This window comes from Periplaneta americana, chromosome 2 (assembly GCF_040183065.1).
Source record: "Periplaneta americana isolate PAMFEO1 chromosome 2, P.americana_PAMFEO1_priV1, whole genome shotgun sequence".
NCBI classification, from domain to species: domain Eukaryota; kingdom Metazoa; phylum Arthropoda; class Insecta; order Blattodea; family Blattidae; genus Periplaneta; species Periplaneta americana.
This window is the reverse complement of record NC_091118.1, coordinates 57,049,046-57,075,619: the sequence shown is the minus strand read 5'-3', so window position 1 is coordinate 57,075,619 and position 26,574 is coordinate 57,049,046. Positions and strand designations below refer to the sequence as shown.

The 26,574-nt window shown below is 36.0% G+C and overlaps 1 protein-coding gene across 1 annotated transcript in view; it reads right to left on the bottom strand.

Annotated features, from left to right (window-relative positions):
* Positions 1 to 13,254: 13,254 nt before the first annotated feature.
* LOC138695269 (facilitated trehalose transporter Tret1-like) overlaps positions 13,255 to 26,574 on the bottom strand; it is a 51,379-nt gene continuing 38,059 nt past the window's right edge. The window contains exons 8-10 of the mRNA XM_069819706.1: positions 24,821 to 25,019; positions 18,434 to 18,708; positions 13,255 to 14,230 (exon numbers count right to left, since the gene is read on the bottom strand). Of these exons, the coding sequence (XP_069675807.1) occupies positions 13,984 to 14,230; positions 18,434 to 18,708; positions 24,821 to 25,019 (721 nt within the window). The 3' untranslated portion in view covers positions 13,255 to 13,983. The remainder of the gene's footprint in view (positions 14,231 to 18,433; positions 18,709 to 24,820; positions 25,020 to 26,574) is intronic.

Below are 26,574 nucleotides of genomic sequence, written 5' to 3'. Positions count from 1 at the left end.
ATTCTCGTGGAGGACATCCTCAAAACATGTTGTGTATAGTTATTACGATACTTTTGAATTTGTTCAAAAATAGAATCCGCTTTTTCTTCTTCTAAAATGACTGTATTGTGATAATTTTTTAAAATTTTGTATGAAGTCAATAATATTATTTTTTAAATAAACTATACATTCTACGTTAAAGAATTTAAGGCAGGGCCGGGCATGAGAGCGGCTCCATTTAGTCGGCCAGAGCTGCTCTCGCTCCGCAAGGCACTTAAATTCCAAGCCAGAGCAGAACGCTCACGCAGTGGCGGACCCGCATTTCAGCTACCTTCCCTGCATTAATGTAACAAGAGCCACGGTTGTTCTAGTCATTCAGTCTGCCAGTACATAAGAGTTTATAAGGATATTACATCAATCCATTGTACATTACAGAATTTATAACACTCTTATTAATTTAATGAAGTAAACTTCGCTCTATGCACACACACAAATCATTACGCTTATTTACATAACCCATACGCACATACTGCAATATCCTCACCACGGTTGTACGAGACAGGCGTATGGCTTCCACTTCCCCTACTTGCTGTGGACAGAGTTCATCTGCCAATATAATTAAACATCGCTTGATGAATTCACCTTCGTTGAATATTTTCAATTCCTTTGCAATTTCGTGGCAAGTTTTGTAGCTAATTCTCCTAGCCGAATCACTAAGTGCATTATTGTCATCCTATTAATATATGATATAATATAATATAATATAATATAATATATAATATAATATAATATATAATATGATATAATATAATATGATATAATATAATAAAATATAATATAATATAATATGTGATATGATATGATGTTATATGATATGACCATAAATTAATACAACTAAAAGGAAATGTTTCTCAGGTACATTATATTAGAGTATCTATTCGATATTTGTATTGCATTATAAGTTATCATAGTACATTTAGTAATATATAATTTTAAATTATACAAATATCATGATATATCATAATATACTATACTATGATATATCATAATATTTGTAATAATTTAAAATTATATATTACTAAATGTATAATAACTTATAATGCAATGTAAATATCAAATAAATACTCTAATATAATATACCTGACAAATATTTTCTTTAAGTTGTATTAATTTATGGCGTTCATTACCAATATATTTGTCATATTCAGTAGCATGTTGTAAAGAATAATGTCGTTGGATATTGAACTTTTAATAAGTTGGAGTGTTTTATGCCAAATTAAACACTTTGCTAATCCACTGCTCTCTACCAAAAATAACTCCTCCTCCCATGATACATTAAAAGCATTGGGAGTAGCTGGACGCTTTAGTGTATGAGCGGAAGCTCCGTCTTCAAAGTTCGTCATCATACTGCAGAGTCACCACTGCACCGACACTGAATGACGTACAGTATGCATACGTCAGAGCACTCGCAAGACCCTCTCTTTAAAGCACACAGCGCTCATTTCTCAGAATCACGTAATGTGCCCAGCCCTGATTTAAGGTAACTTATGTTTTTCACGTTGGAGAATTATACATTACAGGCATACTTTTATTAAAATATCTTAATTGTTTTTCGTGTTACCAGATAAACGCTTTGGTCGAACAATGTACTCCACAAATTTTCACAATTAAAAAGAAATAACTATTAGGTTTTGAAAACAATCAAGTTTGCTGAAGTAATCAATATTTTCAATTCGCATAAATCACATAAAGAGAAAAAATATGTACGTCAGGGACATAGCGTCCATGAATGTGTTTCTAATGACGATTTTCTGCGTTAATATCAGTTTATTACTTTGTTAGTAGTGTAACATTCAATAAGAAAATCCAGTACTGGTGAAAGTAATGGATCCAGTGGATAAAGTAACAAAGTTCGGAAAATTATATTATATTTAATGTTTACACAATTTCTTCTAAAAATATCCGTCCGAATTAAAATCTTAACTTTTCTAAGTGTCAAGAACTAATTGCCGAGGCGTGTTCAATAATAAGTTTATCAACCGTGTCACGTGTATGCAGAGAAGCGCAAAAAGCGGAAAAACAGAGAGCTAAAAAATTGTTCGTCTCGCCTAAAAGAGTGACGAATTTAAATGACTTCCAGAACATACCATTGGCTTTGTTTTGAAAATACAAACGTCACTTTAAAGGTATAATTTTAATACCTTATGTATTATTGTACCGGTATAAATATATTATTTACTAGCTGTACCCGTGCGCTCCGCTGCACTTGTTAGAAATAAATATAAAGTAATTACATGATTAAAATAGGACATCTGGTCCAGGGAAAATTCGTGTTTGATAGAAGGATAAATCGTTTAATATGTCACTTAATTTAAATTGTATTTAAATAATTAAAATGCGATCATTTTGGTCCAGAGACCACTCATTTAGTGCAATGATAATTCCTTTAACGTGTTTCTTAATTGTTATTACAAGCAAATAATTAAAATATGATCGTTTGGTTCAGAGAACATCCGTTTTTGGTGCAATTTGGTCCCATCAAAATTTTGCTTGGAATGAAACGTACCGGAAATCATTTTTAAAGAAACGTTTGTTATGTAATATTTTTCACAAAAATCAATAATAAGCGAGACATTTCGATTTATTTAATTCAGGCCCCCTTATAACCCCCCTTTTAAATGAAGTATTTTGAATGTCATATAGCCTAAAATCTAAGTTACAACGAACTTAATTTATATTCCAATTTTCATATAAATCGGTTCAGCCATTATCGCGTGAAAAGATAACAAACATCCAGACAGACAGACATACAAACAAAAATTTGAAAAACGCGATTTTCGGTTTCACGATTGTTAATTATACATGTTAACACCAATTATTTTTGGAAAATCGAAAATTATCTGAAAAATTTTGGCTACAGCTTTATTACTAGTATAGATTATTTGTATTACACCATTTTGTTATTGAAAAGGAACCTGTCTTCAACACTGGCCGCCCATCCCTCCCGTCAGAAGAGTTCGAAGGAGCACGCATCACCCGCTTTTTAGATTTGACAACGTCGCGCTTCCACGTTATTGGCTCTCGCAAAAAGTCAGGAGATTTGGACTCCGCTGTAGTAAGGCGCTATATTGATAAATTTTAAATTATTAGGAATTTTATTTATACGATTCGATTAATACTGTACAACTATGCTATTTGGTACATAATAATCTATTCTATACTAATAATAAATCTGTAGCCAAAATTTTTCTGGTAATTTTCGATTTTCCAAAAATAATTGGTGTTAACATGTATAATTAACCATCCTGAAACCGAAAATTGCTTTTTTGAAATTTTTGTTTGTATGTCTGTCTGTCTGTCTGGATGTTTGTTACCTTTTCACGCGATAATGGCGGAACCGATTTATATGAAAATTGGAATATAAATTAAGTTCGTTGTAACTTAGATTTTAGGCTATATGGCATTAAAAATACTTTATTTAAAAGAGGGGTTATAAGGGGACCTGAATTAAATAAATCGAAATATCTCGCTTATTATTGATTTTCATGAAGAATATTACGTAACATAAGTTTCTTTAAAAATAATTTTCGATAAGTTTTATTCTATAACAATTTTGATAGGACTGATATTTAATGAGATAAATGAGTTTTAAAATTACAATAATAACGCCATCTAAGGCGCTGTACTGAAATAAAAACAAATGACTTCGTCTATAAGGGGCCTTGGACAACAACAATCCAAAGCTATTAAACATAGCCTAAGAGAATGTTTCTGTGTTTGTATGAAGTAATATCGGAAGCTAATTAATTGTTTAATTATTATTTCACCATTGGAAAGTGTAGTTTCTCTAGATGGACAAAATTCTACAATATTATTACAGTAACTTCTGAAACATATAGCAAGTAATATAAAGTATACACATTAACACTAAATTATATGTCAATCTTCATGAAACTATGGTTGCATGTAATAACAATTAAGAAACATGTTAAAGGAATTGTCATTGCACCAAATGATTGTTCTCTGGACCAAAATGACCGCATTTTAATTATTTAAATACAATTTAAATTAAGTAACATATTAAACGATTTATCCTTCTATCAAACACGAATGTTCCCTGGATCAAACTCGTATTTTAATTATATAATTACTTTATATTTATTTCTAACAGGTGCAGCGGAGCGCACGGGTACGGCTAGTCTATACTAATACGAGTAATAAAGCTGTAACCAAAATAATTTCTGGTAACTTTCGCTTTTCCAAAAATAATTGGTGTTAACATGTACAATTAACTATCCTGAGACAAAAAATCGCATTTTTGAAATTTTTGTTTGTATGTCTGTCTGTCTGTTTGGATGTTTGTTACCTTTTCACGCGATAATGGCTGAACCCATTTCTACGAAAATTGGAATATAAATTAAATTCGTTCTGACTTAGATTTTAGGCTATGTGACATTTAAAATACTTTATTTAAAAGGGGAGTTATAAGGGGGCCTGAATTAAATAAATCAAAATATCTCGCTTATTATTTATTTTCATGAAAAATGTTACATAACAAAAGTTTCTTTCAAAACAGTTTCAGATCAGTTTTCTTCTATGCAAAATTTTGGTACGATTGATATTTAACAAGATATACGAGTTTTAAAATAACAATGTCTTATCAGCGCCGCCTCAGACTAATTGGCAATAATGCAGTGGCGGCTGATTGACTGAGGCAAGTGAGGCCGGGCCTCAGTCGCTTGGCTTAACTGAAATCAAATTTTGTGTTTTTATATAATGTATTAGTTATTTGAATGAAGGATATATCGCTGTAGAAGCATTTGAAAACTTTGATGTATATAGACCTGTTTTGCAGTAAAATTTATTCCCGAGGCCGGGATCGCTCGTGCCGGGTCTGGCTTGTGATGTATATAGATCTGTTTTGCAGTAAAATTTGTTCCTGAGGCCAGAATCGTTCGTGCCGGGTTTGGCTTAATGCATTTCATGTCCTTTCGCGGGCTTTGAGTTTACGCTTAAAACGTTGTAGCTGAGGCACAATTCGGCTGGCCTGGTCAGGTTTCACTCCTCCCATCCATGGGCCGGCCTCAAGGGTAGAGTGGGGTGGGAATAGCAGTGGTGACTTCTCTTACTAACTAGGCCATAAATAACAAAATTCCAGCTCTTTGGCAGGCAGAAACCCACTCGAGATTCTCTCCCCTTATGTCTCAGTTTATGACATAAGCGAGGGTGTTCTACTATTGTACTTCGTAGTACAGTAGTGAATCTGGGCCAATGTTGTTATGTATTTCGGGAAAATATAAACAGAAACAAATGAGAGAAATAATGCTGGTTCAGTTAATTCATTGTTAGGGTGTCCTTTTTCGAGAATAAATAATACTAAAAGAAAGGAAGTTTTAAATAAAGAGAGAGACTACCGAGATACCTACGACATCGCTGATAATTTTTCTGACACATAATCTTAAAACGCGGGTTTCTATTGCATCTTGGTATGGACAACATAAATGGTTAAGTGGTAATGTGATGCAAAATAAACTTCTCTTGGCCTTGTTTGTTGCTGTCAAAGGGAAAAAAATAAAAAGAAAAGAAAGAAAGGGGAATTTCAACACATAATATGGGTTGCTTCATCACACTGAAACAATCACTGAAACTCAGAGCATAACAGCTTATTTGGTGAGTGAAATTATTATTTTTCATTGACAGTAATAAGAATAGACTAATAATAGTAATAATAATAATAATAATAATACAGTAATAATGATATTAATAATATAATAACAATAATAATTAATATCATAAACAAACATTTCCTATCGGAGGCACTTAAACTAGTTGCATCTGGCCTCACCGGGGATTTTGATCACCGGCCGCTACTGCAATAATGAAATGAAAACAAATGACTCCGTCTATTTAAGGCGGTCTTGCACAACAAATAGGGAACATTATTCATAATAATAATAATAATAATAATAATAATAATAATAATAAATAAATAAATAAATTTAGCTTCCCTTATGAAAAGGTTGCCAGATTTGACAAAGCGTATTACATATAATTTGGAAACACGCCTAAGAGGTAAAATGATATACTACATTTGAAACGATGAGGGAATCGAATATACAAAATGTCAGAAAAATTTACACCTAAGTAGCGTTTGTGTTCGTTTACAGTTAAGAAGGGGGGGAAATGTCATCAGATAGGTTAGAATGATTAGAATGCCATATACCGTGAGAAAAATAATAGTACGGATTGATTGGCATTGATATCTAAACCAATCAACAGCCATCGGTTAAGATAACTTGAAATTTCCATTATCACTCCCATACAAATGATTTCTCAATATCTGAACCGATCCTTTGAGGGCACTAATGGCTATTTCCTTCACAATGCTGTGTGTTAGGCCCAGGCTTTTACATTTGTTGGCAAAGAAGGAGCTTATGGTACCTCGTGCTCCCACCATCAGACCTATTATATCAATGTGGGACAGGCTATATTTATCTTTATAGAACGGGATTGTTGGTTCATAGATCCGTTTCTTTTCACTGTCCACCTCATGCGGTTGATCTGTATGTGTCTCAAATCTGATGGTGGGATTGAGAATGTATGCCGAGTTGTTCTTAATGGCAATGATATCAATTCGCCGAACACTTCCTTGTGTGTCTAGTCCCTGCACCTCTTGATGGACCGTAAACCCTACTTCCTTCAGCGCCTCGGCCAGCATAGAACGGACAGCATGGTGACGGATGTTGTGAAGGGCCTCACTATAGGGGCAGAAGCCAAGGATATGGGGAAGAGTTTCAACCTCGCTGAGACAGCGCCTACAGCGGGTACCATCCCGACTTCTACCAGATACAGTTGGGACCGGAGCAACATAGCCTACCATTTTAAGGGCGTCTATCCATTCCGAGAGGGTTAGACCTTTGTGATTTCTTATCCAGCTGTTTGCTGGGGGGGGGGGGAACTCTTTATTTTATTTCAGACGCTCACCATTGTCTATTCGGTCTAATATAGTATCAATGCTAAAAGTAGAATTGACTGGACAGCTCCAGAAAGTGTTGCATGATAATAACAGTTAAATTCATAGTTTTAAATACAACTTCGAAAATGATTCAGAAGCAAACATCTCACAACTAGGGGGCGGATTTTAGCATATTTGCATGTTCTATTCCTTAGTTGCAAATCATATGCTACTGTTATATATATAATGCATATTTCAGCTTTTAGCGCACATAAAAACCTATTTTGTTATTTTTTTAGCATTGTGGTGCTTAAACCATGATTAAGAATACGGAAAATCGAAAAATTGGAATACAGAAGAAACTCGGACATTGAAACACATTACAGGAGTTATATTTTATTTATTGCAATATGACAACATGCATACAATGCACTGTTGTCGGTGAATAATTTTGGACAAATCCTTGGCAGTCAACAAAGTACTCAATTAAGTGCATTGCTGACTCGTGCAAATTTTCAATATTGGGATGTTATGATGGATGAAAGCTGTGATTAAAAGAATAGTTATTCAAAACAAGAAGCCACCTTACTGTTTATTCTGCACGTGCACTAGAACCCTGCAATATGATTGGAGCAGAAGTTACAGAAAGTGTTCATAGGCTTCTTTGCACTCGTTAAATTCGAATTCTGCCACCTATCAACAATAATATAGGCATGATAATGCAATTTTCTGTTTTTTACTTACCAACGTGGCAAATCAGAATATTTCATTTTATTATAGAGAGAGAGAGAGAGGTCTTAGAAACTTCGACACTGGGTAGAATGAATTTTATTTTAAAACAGTATAGCTGTAACAAAATTATTAATTTAGACTTAGTTTTATCAACGATGTTTAACCAAAAATATTCTAGAATATTGTTGTCCCCTACTTACACATATAAAAAGCTATTATTCACTAAGTAATTACAAACCTGTATTTAGGTATAAGTCAATAATATTTATTTCTAACAAGTGCAGCGAAACGCACGGGTATGGCTAGTTCAAAATAAAAATACCAGTATCTAACTTTTAAACAAACCATTAAAAATAATACACTGCCTTATAAGCGATAAGATGAGACAGCACACAACTTTTACGCATTGAAAGATGTGTGATTCTTAATTATGGACATAAAATTACAGCTTTATTTTAATGAATTTTAAGAATAATAATAATTATTATTATACTAAATTAATCTTGATTGCCTTCCCTGTTTCGGACAGTGACGTAGCGTCGATGTAAGCTAAAAAGCTCAGCTTCCCCAGTTAATAATAATTTCATAATAAACCTGCAGTTTATAAACAAAATTATTTATTAATTTTAATAGAGTTTATATTTATGCGTTAAATATTGTGATGCGGCAGCTCAAGATGATTCGTGATGCAGCAGTAAACAAGAAGCCTGCACACACCAGCTTCCAAGCAGACTGGTTTCTTTCACTCATTCTTCTTTGTAACCCACCCCGCAGATTTTCCATCCCTGTCTAACTAAACTACCCTGGTCATGAGGCTCGCAAGAAGCTAGCTTTTACATTGAAAATAATTTAGTTTCCGAGTTATCCCTTTCGTGAATTGTGTTCAGTTGAAGTGTTAGTGTGCATTGTGACTGATATAATAAATAATGAGTGAAATAACAGTTCCTGACACCAATTTACTTGAATTTTTTAGGACAATTCTGTTATCAAGACTGACTTACGAACAAAAGTGTGATTTAGAAAACAAATGACCGACTCCCTTGCTGTCAATGAAGGACACAACCAAAACACAGACGCATACTTACGTAATGATAGTAATACTGTATCTATTGACCGTTAATATTGTGATTTCTCTAAGTATGACAGGGAGTGAGCTAATGTTATACGTATACGTGTCTATTTGTTACAGATACTGTATGTGTAAACAGTGAAATCATATTTTACTACGTATCATTCGAGTTCATGCCTTATTGGTGTTACTTACGAGGTTCCAACCAATCTTTGACTGCTGACTTGACATTGACTATTATTTATTTTAAGACTGTATTTTTGTAATACGTTTTCTCATATGTACATGAAAGACAACTTGAGTTAGCTTCCCCTGCCCAAAATTTCATGCTACGCCACTGGTTTCGGAAGCCATGCTACGCCACTTACATCATAACGATGAACCCAATTGTCTTGTTTGAGCAAATTAAAGCCATGTGAAACATGTAAACAACTTCTTTGAGTTAGGGGCGAGTCGGGTAGTATCGGACAGTGCGTTTCTTTCATCTACCACTATATGGTAGTACCTGAATGAGATGGTTACGTTTCTCTATGCGACATCACAGAAACGTAACCATGTCAATCAGGTACTATCATCGTGTGGTAGATGAAAGAAACTGACTGTCCGATACTACCCGACTCTCCCCTACATAACCCCATCCCTTGCACATTGCTGTTGACTGTTTACTATGAATGAATCCCTGTGTGAGTCACAGTAGTTGGCGTGCGATGATAACGTTTTCGGGGAAGCAATTATTCCGTGGAAACCCTGTTTGTAGTCAACAGGCATCGAAGCCCAGTCGAGCAATGGCATAGATACAGGCACTGCTTCCCTTCACGTCACGCTACCCGTCAACTACCTTGCTATTCTAGGGATCAGAGTTCCTACCTGGGAGGCTGGAAGCGGTACTCCGTGGTATGTGTCGGCATGGTCAAGCTCCTATCACTACTGAGGCCTCTGATAGCTAACACCCGTGCTTCAAATTTAGCTAGATGACAGCAACGAGATAGCAGAAAATTCTTTCAACAGGGATGCATGGTCAAGCACAGGCTGATAACATCGCAGTCGGCATTCAGATCTCCAGGGAAGGTCAGCGTCGAGAAAAAGGTAAGGAAATGACGAAAGTGGGATGAAGAAGAGAAGTTAAATTGAAAGAGAAGTAGAAGAAATGGAGAAGAGACAGAAAGAAGAAGACAAGAGGGGGGAAATGATTAAAATAATTATAACAGCAAAAGGAGAAGAAGAAAAAAAAAGCAATAAACACCTTAAAAGCCATTAATTGTAAGTAACATATCAAGTAGCCTATTACATGGGAAAACCGAGAGATATAACTTAAACTGAGGGGATTCGATCCGGCATCGGAGCTGGAATCCGGTGTGGCTTAGTGGATAAAGCGTCAGCACGTAGAGCTGAAAACCCGGGTTCAAGTCCCAGTGCCGGAGAGAATTTTTCTCTGTTCTATTCATATTCCTGCGCGGAAATATCATATGTACTTCGGTACTTTATAATAATATGATATGCGCAAGTAATCACTTAGCGATTCAAGACGGCGCTCATCCCGTCGGATCCCGTCCACTTAGACACTCGTAATGAGTGTACCTCTTTACGTAATGCGTTGGACAGAATGCAAAGATAACAGATTCTGTATCATATTGAAGGAGACATTTAACATTTAATTTTTTAAGGTGACATGCATTTATTTAGCCTGACGAGTTACTTCCTTGGTTTGAATTGTAAATTATTTAAAAATGGCGTGTAAGAGGTAAGAGTGAGATGAGAGTAAAGTGAAAGACTATTGAAACTTATGTAGTGCCTATACATAAATTATGTAGGTTGTATTGTAAAATTAAGTATTTTATTTATGTTTTATTATTATTGTGTTAAATTGTATTGTGTTAAATTGTATTGTGTATTTATATTGTATTGTGTATAAAATTGTATTGTGTATTGTGTAATTGTATCGTGTACCGAAAAACTACGCAACTATGATCCACATTTATGACGTTTTAACTTACAGCTTATCTAATTGAAGTAGGATATTTTTCAACAGCCTTTTGTTTGTGTGTCTAGGTACTGCAGGTTGTTTTTTTAAAGCCTATTAATCATAAAAAGTGTAAGGTAGTATTTGTTAATATATTCTTTATTAAACACTGGACCATTGTTGTATATGACCATGGACAACTTTGGTCCATGTGAAAAATTCCATACTAAATTAATACTGGACTACAGTTGAGAGACTCTATTGAAAGTACATGACATCCTCATATGTCTTAGTGAAAAAGACACAATTTAATGCAAACAAATTGTAAATTTTCTTGAAAAATAATGCAATTAAGAAACTTATCAAACACAGTCGAACATTAAAAGAAAATACATTGGTAAAGATTAAAAAAACATAGATAATAAATCATAAATATTGTGAAACAATTAAATAAAAGTTTGTACTGACATTTTTACTTCAATAGTTTTCCCCATCTATCTTCTAGTTGTGGCACACGATATTAAGCCTTCTTTGTACTCATTTTTGATGGAGGACTTATTGGGAATTTAATGTCCTTGTTTGGGTAGAAGATACAGTCTTCTTTCTCTGGCCACTTCCAAGACAGTCCACAGCGTGCCATACAATTCACATATGCTCCATCGTTCTTGGTGGACTTGACTCTTCCCGGCCAAGATTCGCCTTCATATTGAACTGGTACGAAGTCACCTGGCTTTGGGATGTAGTCATGGCCATTCAATGGAACGTCGTCCATTGAAACATCTTCAATTAGGTCCTCAGAAAGATTCAGAGAGGACTCAGAGACATAAGAAATTTCAGACTCACCAGCTTCACTTTCACTGTCAGATTCCAGCTTCTTTTTTTCTTGGTTTGTTCTTTCTGCCTTTTGAAGTTGAAGGAAAATTTTTATCCTTTGAAGTGGAAAGTGAAGACATTTGCTGTAATTCCTCTGCAGAAATGCTCTTTCCTGCCACAATGTGGAGCCTCTTCATTCTCCTTTGCTCTTATTCTGATCAAAAACTTCCTTCCGTTTTTCTTCCAGGTATTGCACAAATGATTGTGCAAGAAGGTCTGGATTTTCTGAGTTCTTGATAGAAGACAATCGTTGCATAGCTGGAGTAGCATTAGTGGGAAAATGCCTGTTTTCTTAAAACCAGCTTTCAGGTTTGCTGCAGAGTTTATCCGAATTGTTTCCCACAATTTGTTTGGTAAAGAAAGGAACACATTTTTAGGGATAGTGGGTAATCTCTGCCCTTCAGGAGATGTTTTCCACTAAACTAGAATTTGACGCCATTGAAATTTTAGTGGCCTAAAATATGTGTCAGCTCAAATTGTCCCTTCTTCTCTGCGTAGAACTGGTAAAACGGAATTAAAAAACCAGTCTTCAAAGCTGTTTGTGTCGAACCAACCTGAGTGTGATCTGTTGTAGAGAGTTTGCGCTGGCCCACCCTCGGTCCATGTTGTCCACAAATGTTCGGACTTGTAGTTGACATGTAGGCAAAACATCTCCAGCAGCATTTCCACATATCATTATACTAACAGCTGCCTTTGTCGAATTCTTAATCACTTCTGGGTACTTATAACCACGTTTCATTAAGACTTTCTTTTTGCCTGGGTCATCCACCAGGTTTGTTTCATCGTATTTGTAGGTCAGATGAGCTGGAACACCCTCTATTTCTTTTTTAAAGTGAGTGAAAAATGACTGGATCGTTTCTTCATCTACAGCAGCCCTTACACGCGTGATGTTGCTGCAGAATCTCTGAGAAAGTTCTTGTTTGTAACGTTTCAGAAACATGTCTGCCCATGTTTTTCCAGGGATATTATTCTGAAATTGATTCACAATCACACCTTTTTTGTCTAAATACATTTTCACGATGCACCTTAAATCAAAAATTGTTATTGGAAATCCGAAGTTGCACATTTCTTCAGCATGGTGGATAAATCTGTTACGGAAAAAATACACTGACGACCAGGTGATCTAACGTTGTCTTGTCAGATCGCCTTCAATCTCAAAATAATTGAACTTCGTGGTATTTTATACTTTTTAGAAGCTTCATGCTGTGTAATCACATTTTTTTATATCAGCTAGACATAGCTCCATTTGATGATCACTATAAGTTACATTTTGTAAGCACGCCCACCCACCTTCCTTCTAGACACTTTATCACGCGACATGATGAATTCCTGGAACAAAATAACACGGTTTTCAAGAATGATCCAAGAAATTGTTTGGACTATAGTTGAAATCAAAGTACGAAATTTTTTAATTTTTGCCATTAGGCCTAATCTCAAAATTTACATAAATTTAAACTTAACTATATCTAAAACATGTAAAAGTAACATTACGTTTTGAAACATGACTGCATCTAAACCTTGAAGTAGGCCTAATACATCTGAATAAAAGTATCAGACGATGCAACAGATACAATATTGTTAGTGTGAAATCAGCAGATACACAGCCGCAACAAGGGTAGCAATCTTTTGGCAAACTATTAGAACAAACAGCATCGTATAATAACTGATTAAAATGCAAGTACAACCACTAGATATCATCAGCGGCTGCGTTAGATGTATTTTGGTTTGAAGGTGCATTTGGACCATAGTTGCGCTTTAGGACTATAGTTGCGTAGTTTTACGGTATTGTAATTTTTATTTTGTATTGTTTATATTATGTATGCCACTGCCACCGGGTGCTTACCCACTTGCAGTGTAAATAAATACATACATGTTTGAGTGGAGGATATTTTTTGTAACGTGAATCATACACAATAATGTTATATTTTCAATGCAATAAAAAGCAAATTAAATTACCATTTTGATTTAAGTGTATTTATTGTTATTTCCAAACAATGACCTATCAACCATTGTTTATTTACAATATGTAATTACTGTTTCTATTATTACTCGACCAAGGCCAGTGCAGTCCTGCAGCTCGGAGTCATGGCGCTACTGCTCCTACGTTCGTAATACCATATCTGATAGTTCACATTACGTCCGCGGCTCCACTCGCCTCGGTCGAGTAATACCCATTAAATTTCCAACTTAAGTGAGTCAAAGAGCAACGTGAGTCACATGAAATCACCCGTTACAAAATCTTAATAAAATGAAAATAAATTGTAGTGAGAGTGACAAAATAGTGACGGCCAGAAGAACGAGTTGACTTATCCATACTCAATCATTTTTTGCAACATAATTGCCGTAATCCCTTTTTGGGTTCTACTGTATTTTGATGGTATTTAAAATATGAACAACAGTCTTGCAGTCTGTGCTTCACTTCTTCAGAAAGCCTTTCTTGTTCTGACCGCTGAAATAAGCCTCGATCTCCTCCAGAGACTTTCCCTCCATGCGTGGCAATCTGAAGTACACAAACACTATGGCGAAAAAGTTGACAGCGGAGAAGAAGAAAAAGACACCGTGAAGGTGCATGGTGGACTCCATGTCCAGGTACGTTTTGGAGGTCGTGAACAGGAAGACGTAGCAAACGGCCGCCGAAAACCCCGTGGCGATGCCGCGAGTCCTGCAAAAATTATTGATGCTGACATCAGAGGAAGTGAATTGCAGTTATAAGAGAAATGAAAACCAGGATTAAAATTAAATGAATACCATAATTTAATTAAACATATAGCAAGTAATATAAAGTATTCACATTAAACCTAAACTAGTGACTTGTGCAGCAAATGCTGCAAACTAAGTTCATTACAATTCAAATTAAAATTTTTCAAATTTATTTTCAATGAAGAATACCAGATATTTTGTAAGTTATTTGCTTCCATAATAAAGAAACATACCCCTCTGAATGGTTTTCTTTATGCTAAATACTTTTTATTGAACCTATACTATTACTATTACATCTTCAGATCTTGAGTTTCAATGTGAAAACGCAAGTAACACTGTCAGGACGATCAGTCGGTTTTTCATGTGGGAGTGAAGCAGTAGCTATTTCAAGTCATTGCGGATTGTGAGAGTTAAGAAAATATCAGGTTTGCCATGTTTTCCAACAATAGACATAGCGTCTTGGTATAGCTACTGCATGCTTCGTGAACAACCTTGAAATGTAAAGGGTAGAATCATTTTATCCTGCTAAGAGATCTTGCTAAAGTGATCGGGACACTACAACATTTTGTAGGCCTCTTATTTTATCACAAAGTAATACCTTTTGGTCTTTCCTTGGGCATTAAAATTTTTGCGCTTCCTCTAGACAATACTAAAGAGAATCACACATATAAATATCTACATCACTTACTTACAAATGGCTTTTAAGGAACCCGGAGGTTCATTGCCGCCCTCACATAAGCCACTATCGGTCCCTATCCTAAGCAAGATTAATCCAGTCTCTACCATCATATCCCACCTTTCTCAAATCGATTTCAATATTATCCTCCCATCTACGTCTGCCTCCCTCAAGGTCTTTTCCCTTCAGGTCTTCCAATTAACACTCTATACAATTTCTAGATTAACCCATACGTGCTACATGCGCTGCCATCTCAAATGTCTGGATTTAATGTTCCTAATTATGTCAGGTGAAGAATATAATGCGTGTAGTTCTGCGTTGTGTAACTTTCTCCATTCTCCTATGACTTCATCCCTCTTAGCCCCAAATATTTTCCTAGGATCTTATTTTCGAACACCCTTAATCTCTGTTCCTCTCTCAGAGTGAAAATCCAAGTTTCACAACCATAAAGAACAACCGGTAGCATAACTGTTTTATAAATTTTAACTTTCAGCTTTAAATATCTATACCGTAGCGCCATTAAATATATGGAAAAGACCCATACCACTTGACTAATAACTATAAAAATATTTCACTTTAATAACAATATTGTTATCTTACGTAAGTTTTGTATAGACTACTACATAGCCGTCACTCGGTAAATATTATAGAAATGAAGATCTAACTTCAGATATTCTCTACGCCTACTTATATAACCCCAAAAGGTTTCACTTTCATATCATCAATAAAGCATTAATCTGTATAATTGGTGACAAATACATCATGGCATTCACTGTAATAATATTTCATTTTTAATGGTAATAATGTCATCAAACATTCTTACGTTTTGTAGTTTTTAATATCCAATACACAGATAGCTTTCAGAAAATTACACACCAGAGAATCTTCTTTTTAGTAAGTCTTTAAGATTTTAATAACCAATATTACAGAAACGTTCAGAAAAAGTTACACAAATGAAGCTCGACATATTGGCATTATGTCAGCCATCTGAACTCTAAATATGTTAGCAATCCTGCAGGTCATAGCCTTCGTGTGATATTGTTTATTGTAGTGTGTTTGTGTTTTGTTTTGTTTTATTCTGAAAGGGCCATTACCTATTTCTCAAAACTGACGACAGATGGATTTTGGAAAATAGGAAAATGATGTAGGAAAATTGACATTTCACTAAAAATTACTATTTTTCTGAAAAACTTTGGGTTCCAAGCTTCAAAATGAGGGTCATTTAATAAAATGCGTTCAGCCGTTTTGCCGTAATTTCCATTACCAGTTCAAATTATATATATATATATATATATATATATATATATATATATAGATGATATGTTAATATTCATTAAACTATGGTATTCAGAGCCCGAGTGGGCCAAGCGCCATATATTAAAAACGGAGAAACAAGGGTTATGTTAAGTGAAAACCATAATTTAATGAAACATATAGCAAGTAATATAAAGTATGCACATTAAAACTAAATGATACGTCAATTTTCATTAAACTATGGTATTCAGAGCCAAAATGGGCCAAGCGCCGTATATTAAAAACGGAGAAAACAAGGGTTAAATGTAAGTGAAACCCATAATTTAATTAAACATATAGCAAGTAATATAAAGTATGCACATTAAAACTAAACGATACGTGAATTTTCATTAAACTATGGTATTCAGAGCCAAAATGTTCCAAGTACCGTATATTAAAAACGGAGAAAACAAGGGTTAAATGTAAGTGAAAACCATAATTTAATGAAACAGATAGCAAGTAATACAAAATATGCATATTAAAAGTAATGGTATGCCTCCCTTCATTAAACTATGGTATTCACTTAATTTTAAGCCTTGCATTCTCCGGTTTTTTTAATAAATGACGCTTGGTCCACAATGGCTCTGAACCCTTTATGAAACCATGAAGGACTTACAGTGTATGGCACATAAAAAGAAACACTTTAAAACATTAGAAATGTGGAAGAGGAAGAAAAGTAAGTAGAAAGAATTGAGAAAATACAAATTAAGAAAAAACAAACGAAGAAAGAACGTAGAGAGGCAGAGAAGAAGTGAGAAACGCAAGAATGGAGAAAAAGATAAAAAAGAAAGGAAGAAATAAGATGGAAATAAGGATGAAAGTAAGTAAAAAGGAAAACATGCACAGGTGGAAAAGGAAAAAGAAATGATAGAGCAAAATGAAAGAAGGGGAAGAATAAGAAAATAAAAAAATGAATAGAAGTAAGGTTGTGAAGGAAGGAAGTGGAGAAAGATGTATGACACTATATCAGCGGTGACCAAACTGAGTATCGTGATTACATCGTGTAATCAAAGACATTCATACTGGTAAGTGGAGTTTCCTGTACATTGCTGTCTCGCTCACATACTGAAGGTAAGCATTGTCGGTACCATGTCGCTATACAAACCCTCTGTCTCTACGAGCAGGAACAGAAGGTTTCGTACAGAATGAAAATAGGAATTTTTTCGCTGTTCTGTCGGAGAAAATGTTTATGTTCAATTAGTAATAGTATATAGAAGCGACATTATAGGGCAGTACGCTGAATACACAGCCATAACAGGTATTATTAATTATTATTATTATTATTATTATTATTAATTATTATTATTTATCAGCAAGTGTTACCATAATTTTTATATAGGTGCCTGAATATATAGGCCTACATCTTCCTTTGAAGGATAAAATAATTACTACGTTATGTTTCCATTTTTATTTATTTTTTAATCTTTTGATGACTGTTATCAGTTATTTACTAGTTAGGCTATTGATTTAATAATAATGATAATAATAAAATACTGATAGCTTTATCAGTAGCAGCAGTAGTAACAATTAATAATAATATTAATAATAATAATAATAATAATAATAATATAGAGAAACTGATTGAATATTAATTCCTAGTGTAGTAATGAAACGAGGTATTAAACTCCAAAAACTGAAATCAGCCTTAAATCATCGTCATGAAGAAAAAGATGACATAAATAAATGTGGCGAACGAAATAGCTCGTCCTCTTAAGCCTTCCAACGAAGGAAAGTTTTATAAAAGCGTAATGATCAAGGTGACTGAAATAATTTGCCCAATGAAAATTGTTAATTCATTTTGAAAAACTGCGCATTTCTCGACTAAATATCCAGAAGAGAAGTCAGGAAATTTCTGTTTGTGTTCATGAGAAATATTAAAAAAAAAAAGCAAAAAAATCTGTATATATTTTTTATTGGCTCTTGATGACACTAGTGACATTACTGATACAGCAAAGCTTGCGATTTTTATTCGCGGGGTTGATGAAGAACTCAATGTTGGTACACGAACGACCACTGCTTGTAGTTTTCATGCCATGTACCTCTTCCCTGTCTCCTTACTTCTTAGACTGTCTCTCGTCGTGTAATCACTGCCGTTCGAGTTTTGGTCACCGCTGATCTGTATAAATGGAATGAATTGAAGCCACTTTTTCATGGTCGATTATTCATTCAATAAATCAAGTGGCCCGATTCACATACCTAAAGGGGAAGACTTCGCTTAGCATCATCCAGGGAACGTGAAACATGGTGCTGCTGAAGAAGAAGAACAGGATGAAGAGTGTGAGGGGCATCCAGGTCACCTGGTGTTCAGGGACGCCGTCTGGATATAGCACGACGTAACTGTAAACCCCCAACAGCAGGCAGCAGACAGCGTTACCCGTCATGCATAGCAGCGAAATTAGCCTCTTGCCTAGCCAGTGGACAGTCAGCACCAACGTCACAGAGCCTATCACTCCCAACACACCAGCACCCACCTGAAAAGTAGCATGCTATTTAAAGAAAGTTCAGATTGAAATTTACACCGCGTCCAAAAATGATGGCTCCTAACTTACAATACTCTGTCTCTGTAACTATTAACCCTTTCTGGCCTGAATTTATGGGTGCATAAGGTCATAGAGACACCATGGAGAAACAAAAAAAATGCAATCCTCTTCCTGATAACAGCTGGCCAAGGAAATGGCGGGTGCTGCAGTTTATTGATAAAGAATAAAACTACTTCTGAGGATACCAAATGGAATAATCAAACAAATCATAAGAGTCAGAAATTACAGAAATATTAGTGATTCTAAATGGACTCATTCGGGCGGAAAGGGTTAATGATGCAGCAACGTAATAAGTGGCAATAGACAGGTTATACCTGCACATTTTCCTTGCTACCTTACAAGTTCTAGATATATGAACCTCTGGTCACACAGCAAACTTCTGGGCGATATTCATATTCCTGCATAACGTGTCATCACCAGAGCCTAACGCTTGGTCACCGACCCACTGGAAATAGATTTCTACCTTCCTCTTTTTCTTCTCATGTGATTCGTATAGGCCTATCTTAATATCGTCTATCATCTGATAGCTTCTTCTGACCCGAACTCATCTCCCGTTCCCCATTCTTTCCAGTGCATCCTTCAGAATGCAGTTTCTTCTCAGCCAGTGATCCAACCAATTCCTTTTCCTCTTCGTGATCAGTTTCAGCATCATTCTTTCTTCACCTACTCTTTCCAACACAGCTTCATTTCTTATTCGCTTCTCTACACTTCGTTGTAACGTCCATGTTTCTGCCCCATACAATTCGACACTCCATACAAAGCACTTCACTATCTCTTCCTTAGTTCTTTTTTTCAGAGGTCAGCAGAAGATGCTTCTTTTTCTATTAAAAGCTTCCTTTGTCATTGCTATCCTCCTTTTGACTTCCTGGCAGCAGCTCATGTTACTGCTTATAGTACACCCCAAGTATTTGAAGCTGTCCACTTGCTCTACTGCCTCATTTAGAATTCGCAAGTTTATCTTCGGTATTTTTCTTCCTATGACCATGCTCTTCGTTTTATTTGCATTTATCTTCATCCCATACTGCTCACAGCTGTCATTTAGTTCCAGTAGCATATTCTTTAGTATCATCTCCTCTTCTGCTAAGAACTCCATATCATCAGCAAATCTTATGCACTTTATTCTTCTTCCTCCTATTATCACTCCTCTCATGTCTTGATGTATTATATCCATTAAAGTATGATATACAGGAAACACGACGCCCTTTCCGCCTCTGCCCACAGATTTGAGCATATAGTCACTAACTTACCTACTTATGTTAAATGTGACAAAACACTGGGCTTTAGCCATCACTTTTCGCCTGTACCACAGGTGTGATGCGATGGCGTACTTCCTGCAGGTTATTGACCAAAGGAGGAATGCAAACACTGTTCTTTACTTACCGCTACAGGAAAAATCACAGGTATTATGACAGGCGAATACGTACGGAAGCCACTTCATCAAGGTTTTCATTTCCACAGCGCAACCGCCAGCGAAGAGGGAAATGCTCGTCAAGGTACTGAAGCCATGATAGTAGAAGTGAGGTGGTGTACCATCTTGCTGAAAAATGAACTCGTCTTCCTCTTTCTGCAGTTACAAAAGGACGATGAGCTGCGGAGTTCATGGCAGAAAGCTGCTTCAGGTTCCGATAGTGTCATTTTTTAACAATATTTTTTCCTACAGCAGCCAGCACATGCCCGCATGGTAGCCATACGCTTAATAAACTAGGAGCGCGCAGAGCTGAGAGGTCCTGGGTTCGATTCCCGGTGCCGGTACGAATTTTTCTCGTATTTAATAGTAATAATACAGAATATTACTCGTAATTTTATTTTTCTCAACTTTCTCTTGCGGAGAAGATTGATGTAATGAAGTGAAACAATGAAATTTACGCTGAGCATTTGTGGTTACGTAGATGTGAACAAAAAAAATCTGTATTTTGTTTTCCTTGCCTCCTCTTCGGTGGTGATGCTGCATGGACTAGGAGTGGCGTGACACATTTAGGACATTTGCCCCTAAAAAGCAAAATGCACGAATCTTCGCAGTCTCACCTGAAAAATGTTGTTTCATTGGCTATGTTAGGCAAAACTAATATTGCTGTGCAATTTTTATTTTAGTAGGTTATTTTACGACGCTTTATCAACAGCTTAGGTTATTTAGCGTCTGAATGAGATGAAGGTGATAATGCAGGTGAAATGAGTCCGGAGTCCAACACCGAAAGTTACCCAGCATTTGCTCATATTGGGTTGAGGGAAAGCCCCGGAAAAAACCTCAACCAGGTAACTTTCCCCTACCGGGAATCGAACCCGAGCCACCTGGTTTCGCGGCCAGACGCGCTAACCGTTACTCCACAGGTGTAGACTGTGCAATTAAGTGAAACGAACAGAACAAACATTCTCAAACATAATCAAGAAGTGGGAAAAAATCGTGAAATTATTTTTAAAAAGTACTAATTGTATCAAATTTTGTGGCCAATATGAACTTCCCCTTAGGGGACATGATGGAAAACGATTCGAAGAACCCTGGTGTATTTCGTGGGTTGCTTGAGTTCGGGAGTAATCTAAATGAGCCTCTCAAAATTCATTTGGAACATACCACTGTTGAAAGGTAATTCTAAGACAAGTCAGAATGCACTGGTAGATTGCAAGTTGAGTGTCTGCCGATCTGAAATTCAGACTGAAATAGAGGTTTTTTTTTTTTTTTTTTTTTTTTTTTTTTTTTTTTTTTTTTTTTTTTTTTTTTTTTAAGCAAATGATGCCACAGACATCTCCCAAGTAAGTCAGAAAGTTTTGGTTTTTCGATATGTAGTGCATTTATTTTTGTCCTATACTTATTAGTAATGGTATCAAGAAGTGAAATTTGTATGTACCAAAATCTACTGCAGCTCTCCCAATCCACAAGTTCACAAGCCGTCACTGTAACTGTCTATTGAGACTAAGTGCGTTCGTACAGTTTACATGTTTTCCGAAATAAAGCACATTAAAATCGGAAAAATCATATTGGGCCACGTATTTATAATAAATATGATCTTTAAAACCACGTTCTGTCTCTTCAGAATTTTAATAATATTCGTTTTGTGTGGGAAATTATTAGACTAGTTGAATAAGTGGTATCATGATGGTGATGGCATGTTGTACTTTCTCACATAAATGCGGATTACGCATTTCTGAATACTTCAGTCGTCCCCGATAGCCTAATAGTTAGGTGTAGCTAGGTATAACGGGCCCCATAGACCACGTCTCTGGTCATACAACCCATTTATGCCCTTAACTTTTTTTTTGTTGAATATTTTCATAATTTTCGCACCGCCACATGAAACTGAAATGGAAGTTAATTATTGTGCTGCACGCTCCTTTGATTCTTCTAGTATACACAACAATGAAATAAAAGTTAATTTTTTAATTAATTTCTTTGCATTTTGCAGAAAAATAATTAATGCAGAATGTTGCGAAAACGCAACACTAGGCAGATATGGGTTTTAAGCTGCTCTCATGATGGAACCTTTTTTTTTTTTCTATCCAATGCCACCAGGTTGTCTTTTCGACATTTCTGGTCTTCTCTCCTGGCTGTGGCTTAATTGTAACCCACTTCTGAAGTTGGGGCGCCTGGAAGGCGGAGTTACATTACCCCGATGATGTGATAGGATGATTATGATAATGTAGTGCCAGGAGAGGTCTTAAATCTAAAATTAACCTAAAGTTCCAGACCATAGACGAACACAGGAATAATCCCCTTTAAGGAAAAATTCCTGTGCTCTAACCGGGAATCGAATCCTGGACCTCATGAACTATAGCCAGAAGCTCTGACCACTAGACCATGAGGCTGGTCTGATGGAACCTATAATTCGCAAACGTTGAGAATGTTAAGTTCCAGGATACGATGGAATACCCAAAACTCTCTCATCATATAAGATATCGTTTGTATGTGGAGATTAAGCATTATATAAACAAGGAATTAAATAATATATTAATTATATAACTATAAAAACAATTAAATAAACTATAAATACTATAGATGAACAAAACTAACTGCCGCTCTCACTCGCTGTGTTCGTTGCATTTGTCTTTCGAGTCTCGTCTCGTCATTCTCGTGCGCTTCGAGTCTCGCTCATCATTCTCAAAATAGCATTTGGTCGGCGTGGAAAGATTTCGTAACTTTGAATAAATATATCACTGAAATAAATAACATTATAAACGTTTAAATGAGACAAAAAGACAAAACAGAACAGTATCTTAGTTATCAAAATGTTGTGGTTCTATTATAATATATTATCTATGGTTATATAAATAGAAAAAAAAATTCTCAAATAAATTTGCATTTTTAAGACACATAAAATATAATACATCTTGATTACACAACTTTTAACACTGTATCACTTCGGAATATGTATGATCAACACACAAACAAAATACACCCAAAACTACACTACACATTAGAAATTGAAAATAACAAATCCATAAATTTTCTAGACATCACAATAACAAAAGTAGACAACAAACACACATTCAAAGTATACAGAAAACCAACAACAACACACATACACAACACATCCAACCACCCCACACAACACAAACAAGCTGCATTCCGAACAATGGTACACAGACTACTCAACATACCAATGAACCAACAGGATTACAACGAAGAACTAAACACAATCAAATACATAGCACAAGAAAACGGATACAACCCCAACATAATAGACAACATAATACATAAGACAAAACAAAACCACAAAAAACAGAAGAATACAACACAAACACAAGAACACAAAAAATATATCACACTAACATACGAAAACAAAAACACACATAAAATTGCAACCTCATTCAAGAAATTAAACTACAACATCGCATACAGAACTAATAATACTACAAAAACATCTCAACACACAAACAACACAAACAAACAAATACAACCACACAGGCGTATACAAACTCAAATGTAATACCTGCAACAACTTCTACATAAGACAGACAGGCAGATCATTTCAAACACGTTACATAGAACACATCACAGCCATAACAAAATTACAAAACACCTCCACATATGCAGAACACATCACAAATGCTAACCACACCTACAGAGACATCAACACAGACATGGAAATTCTGCACATCCAACCAAAAAGCCAGAAACTCAACACACTAGAACAATATGAAATATACAGACACACAAAAACACACCCCAACGATATTCTCAACATACAACTCAATTTCGAAACACATACACTCTTTGACTTTACACTACGAACACACCCAAAAAGGAAACAAGAGGCGCCAAGACCAACAACGACTAGTTCCGAAGATGACCGAAAATAAGTCGAAACATGTTAACAAGGTACGTTAATAGTATTTAACACAAGAAAGTTCTTATCATACATATTCCGAAATAAAATATAACATTAATATCTTTTTACTTGAGATTGTACACTTGATCTTAAACATATGAAAAGAAAATTCCTACCCTTTTAATAAGGGCCTAGTAATTAAATAAAGACTTGGGAACGGATTATTATACATTGAAAGGTAGAGATGATGTTTCAAATAGGCTACTTGATTGTTTATACATATATCGCATATCGGATACAAGACTGGCACAACTAAAAAAAAAATGAAAATTCAGTTAGTACCATAACTGGATAGCTTTAACAATGTTCTACGAACTATAAGACTGACACATCTCTAAGTCAACTGTTTCACGATAGATGGGGCAAAATTCAGTGTTTCACTGAAGTAAAAATTATTTATATTAGCTACAAAACAGACACAACTCGAGTTGTATCAAATTATTCAAGTTTGAGTTGTGCTAGTCTTGTATCCGATGTGCGATATAACAGTTGCCAAAGTAGATAAAAGTTCACTCAGGTATACACAACTGTGGCGATTCAAGGCTGCTTGACTTCGGGAACGATCAATATAGAGTCTCGGAACACTCACAAGCAGTCTTTAGATTAAGGACGCGACGTAATACAACATTGTCGTGCGGGTTTTCGGCTTTGCGGGCGCTGTTAGGCTCGCTTTCTCGATCGTTGTTCATCTCTAGTAAATACCATCTACAAGCTTGCTTTACCGTAATCCATTCTGCCTCGTCGTGCATTCCATATTCTCTGAACACGTGCACCATATACGGTCTGATGGACGCCATCCCGCCGAAGCTCTGTACAAGAAAGTATGTGTTGACGAGAATGAGGGGCCGGAGTGTTGGACGTCGCAGCATCTCCTTCCAAGTCTCCAGGCTACAGTGTGACTCCTGGGAGTCTTCTTCGTTCCTGCCACCAAAAGAGTGCATTATTAAAGAAGTTTTTTAGACATACTCCGATGTAACTCTATAGAACACCTCGCGGCATGGTAGTAATACCGATAAATTAGATTTAATTCACTATCGTATCTTATTATACAGTGCGTTCGTAGCTCGGCCGGACCGTTCCGCGGCGGCCTTGGACTAGGTGAAGATTGGCGCGCCTGCCGCCAGAGTTACACGTAAAAGACCGGCAAGTCATGGGTACGGAACACTAACTACTCTACTAACTTCAGGCTTACCTGCATCACAACATATGTTGAAAGTGATGACCTTCAACTCGAACACATTCCCTATATCTCCGAAAACAATTCCGGTTCACTCGCAAAAGTTCATGTTCACTGAGTGCCTGTATTTCTCTTGTGATGTTGTCCTTCAATTCTTGTAACGTGTGCGGATTTGATGCGTACACTTTATTCTTTAACGTTCCCCATAAATAAAAATGTCGACCTGATTGGCGAGTTGTTATAGCGCTGGCCTTCTATGCTCAAGGTTGCGGGTTTCATCCCGGACCAGGTCGATGGCATTTAAGTGTGCTTAAATGCGACAGGCTCATGTCTGTAAATTTACTGGCATGTAAAAGAACTCCTGCCGGACAAAATTCCGGCACATTCGGCGACGCTCTGCAGTTGCGAGCGCCGTTAAATAAAACATAACATTATATAAATAAAAATCGCATGGATATAGGTCAGGGGAACGAGGTGCCACAATCTTCTACTAATTATTCTGTCGCCAAACACACTTCGCAATTCATGCATAGAATTCGCAGCGGTGTGCGCTGTAGCTGACTCCTGCTGAAACCAGCCACTCAATCGTTCATTTCTTGTTAGTTGCGGAAAAAAATTATTTAAAATTGAAGTTACATAAACGTGTGAATCAACTTGTGTCGAAAATTATGGGACCGATAATTCTACCCGCACTCACTGCACACCAAACCCCAACCTTTGCAGCGTGGTGAGGAACTTCATTAATAGTATGGGGATTTTCGGTAGCCCAGTATCGATTTTTCTGAGTAGAAACGTGACCGTGAAGATGAAACCACGCTTCATCAGTGAAGAACGTTAAAAGTGGGTCCACGTCGCACAGTGTGTAATTTCAAGCATCTAGCCGGCCAAAAATCAATTTTCACACCCTATCTTTAATGCTAAATTCTTATATAGACGTGTTTATAACACTCCAAAGTATACTATCCAAGTGTAGACAGATGCTTACATCTGTTAGGGGACCCTCGCAACAGAGCGAAAGTTGCACGTATCCGATAAGATCATTTACGCTGCAGAGATGGGAGCGAAGTATGTGTTTGGATGATGCAAAGTGGTAAAGATAATTCAATATTTTTCTAATACAGAGTGTGGATATATTATAAGAAGGTATGTACTTTCATATAAACTAATTTTCGTGACAAAAATTAATATCTTATTGTCTAGAATAAGTGTCTGGATAAACATGTGAAAAGAGTTTGAGTTTTACCTTATTATATAATTCGAGTTGACTTTTAAAAGGTGTAGCCCTCTATCACCTCGATA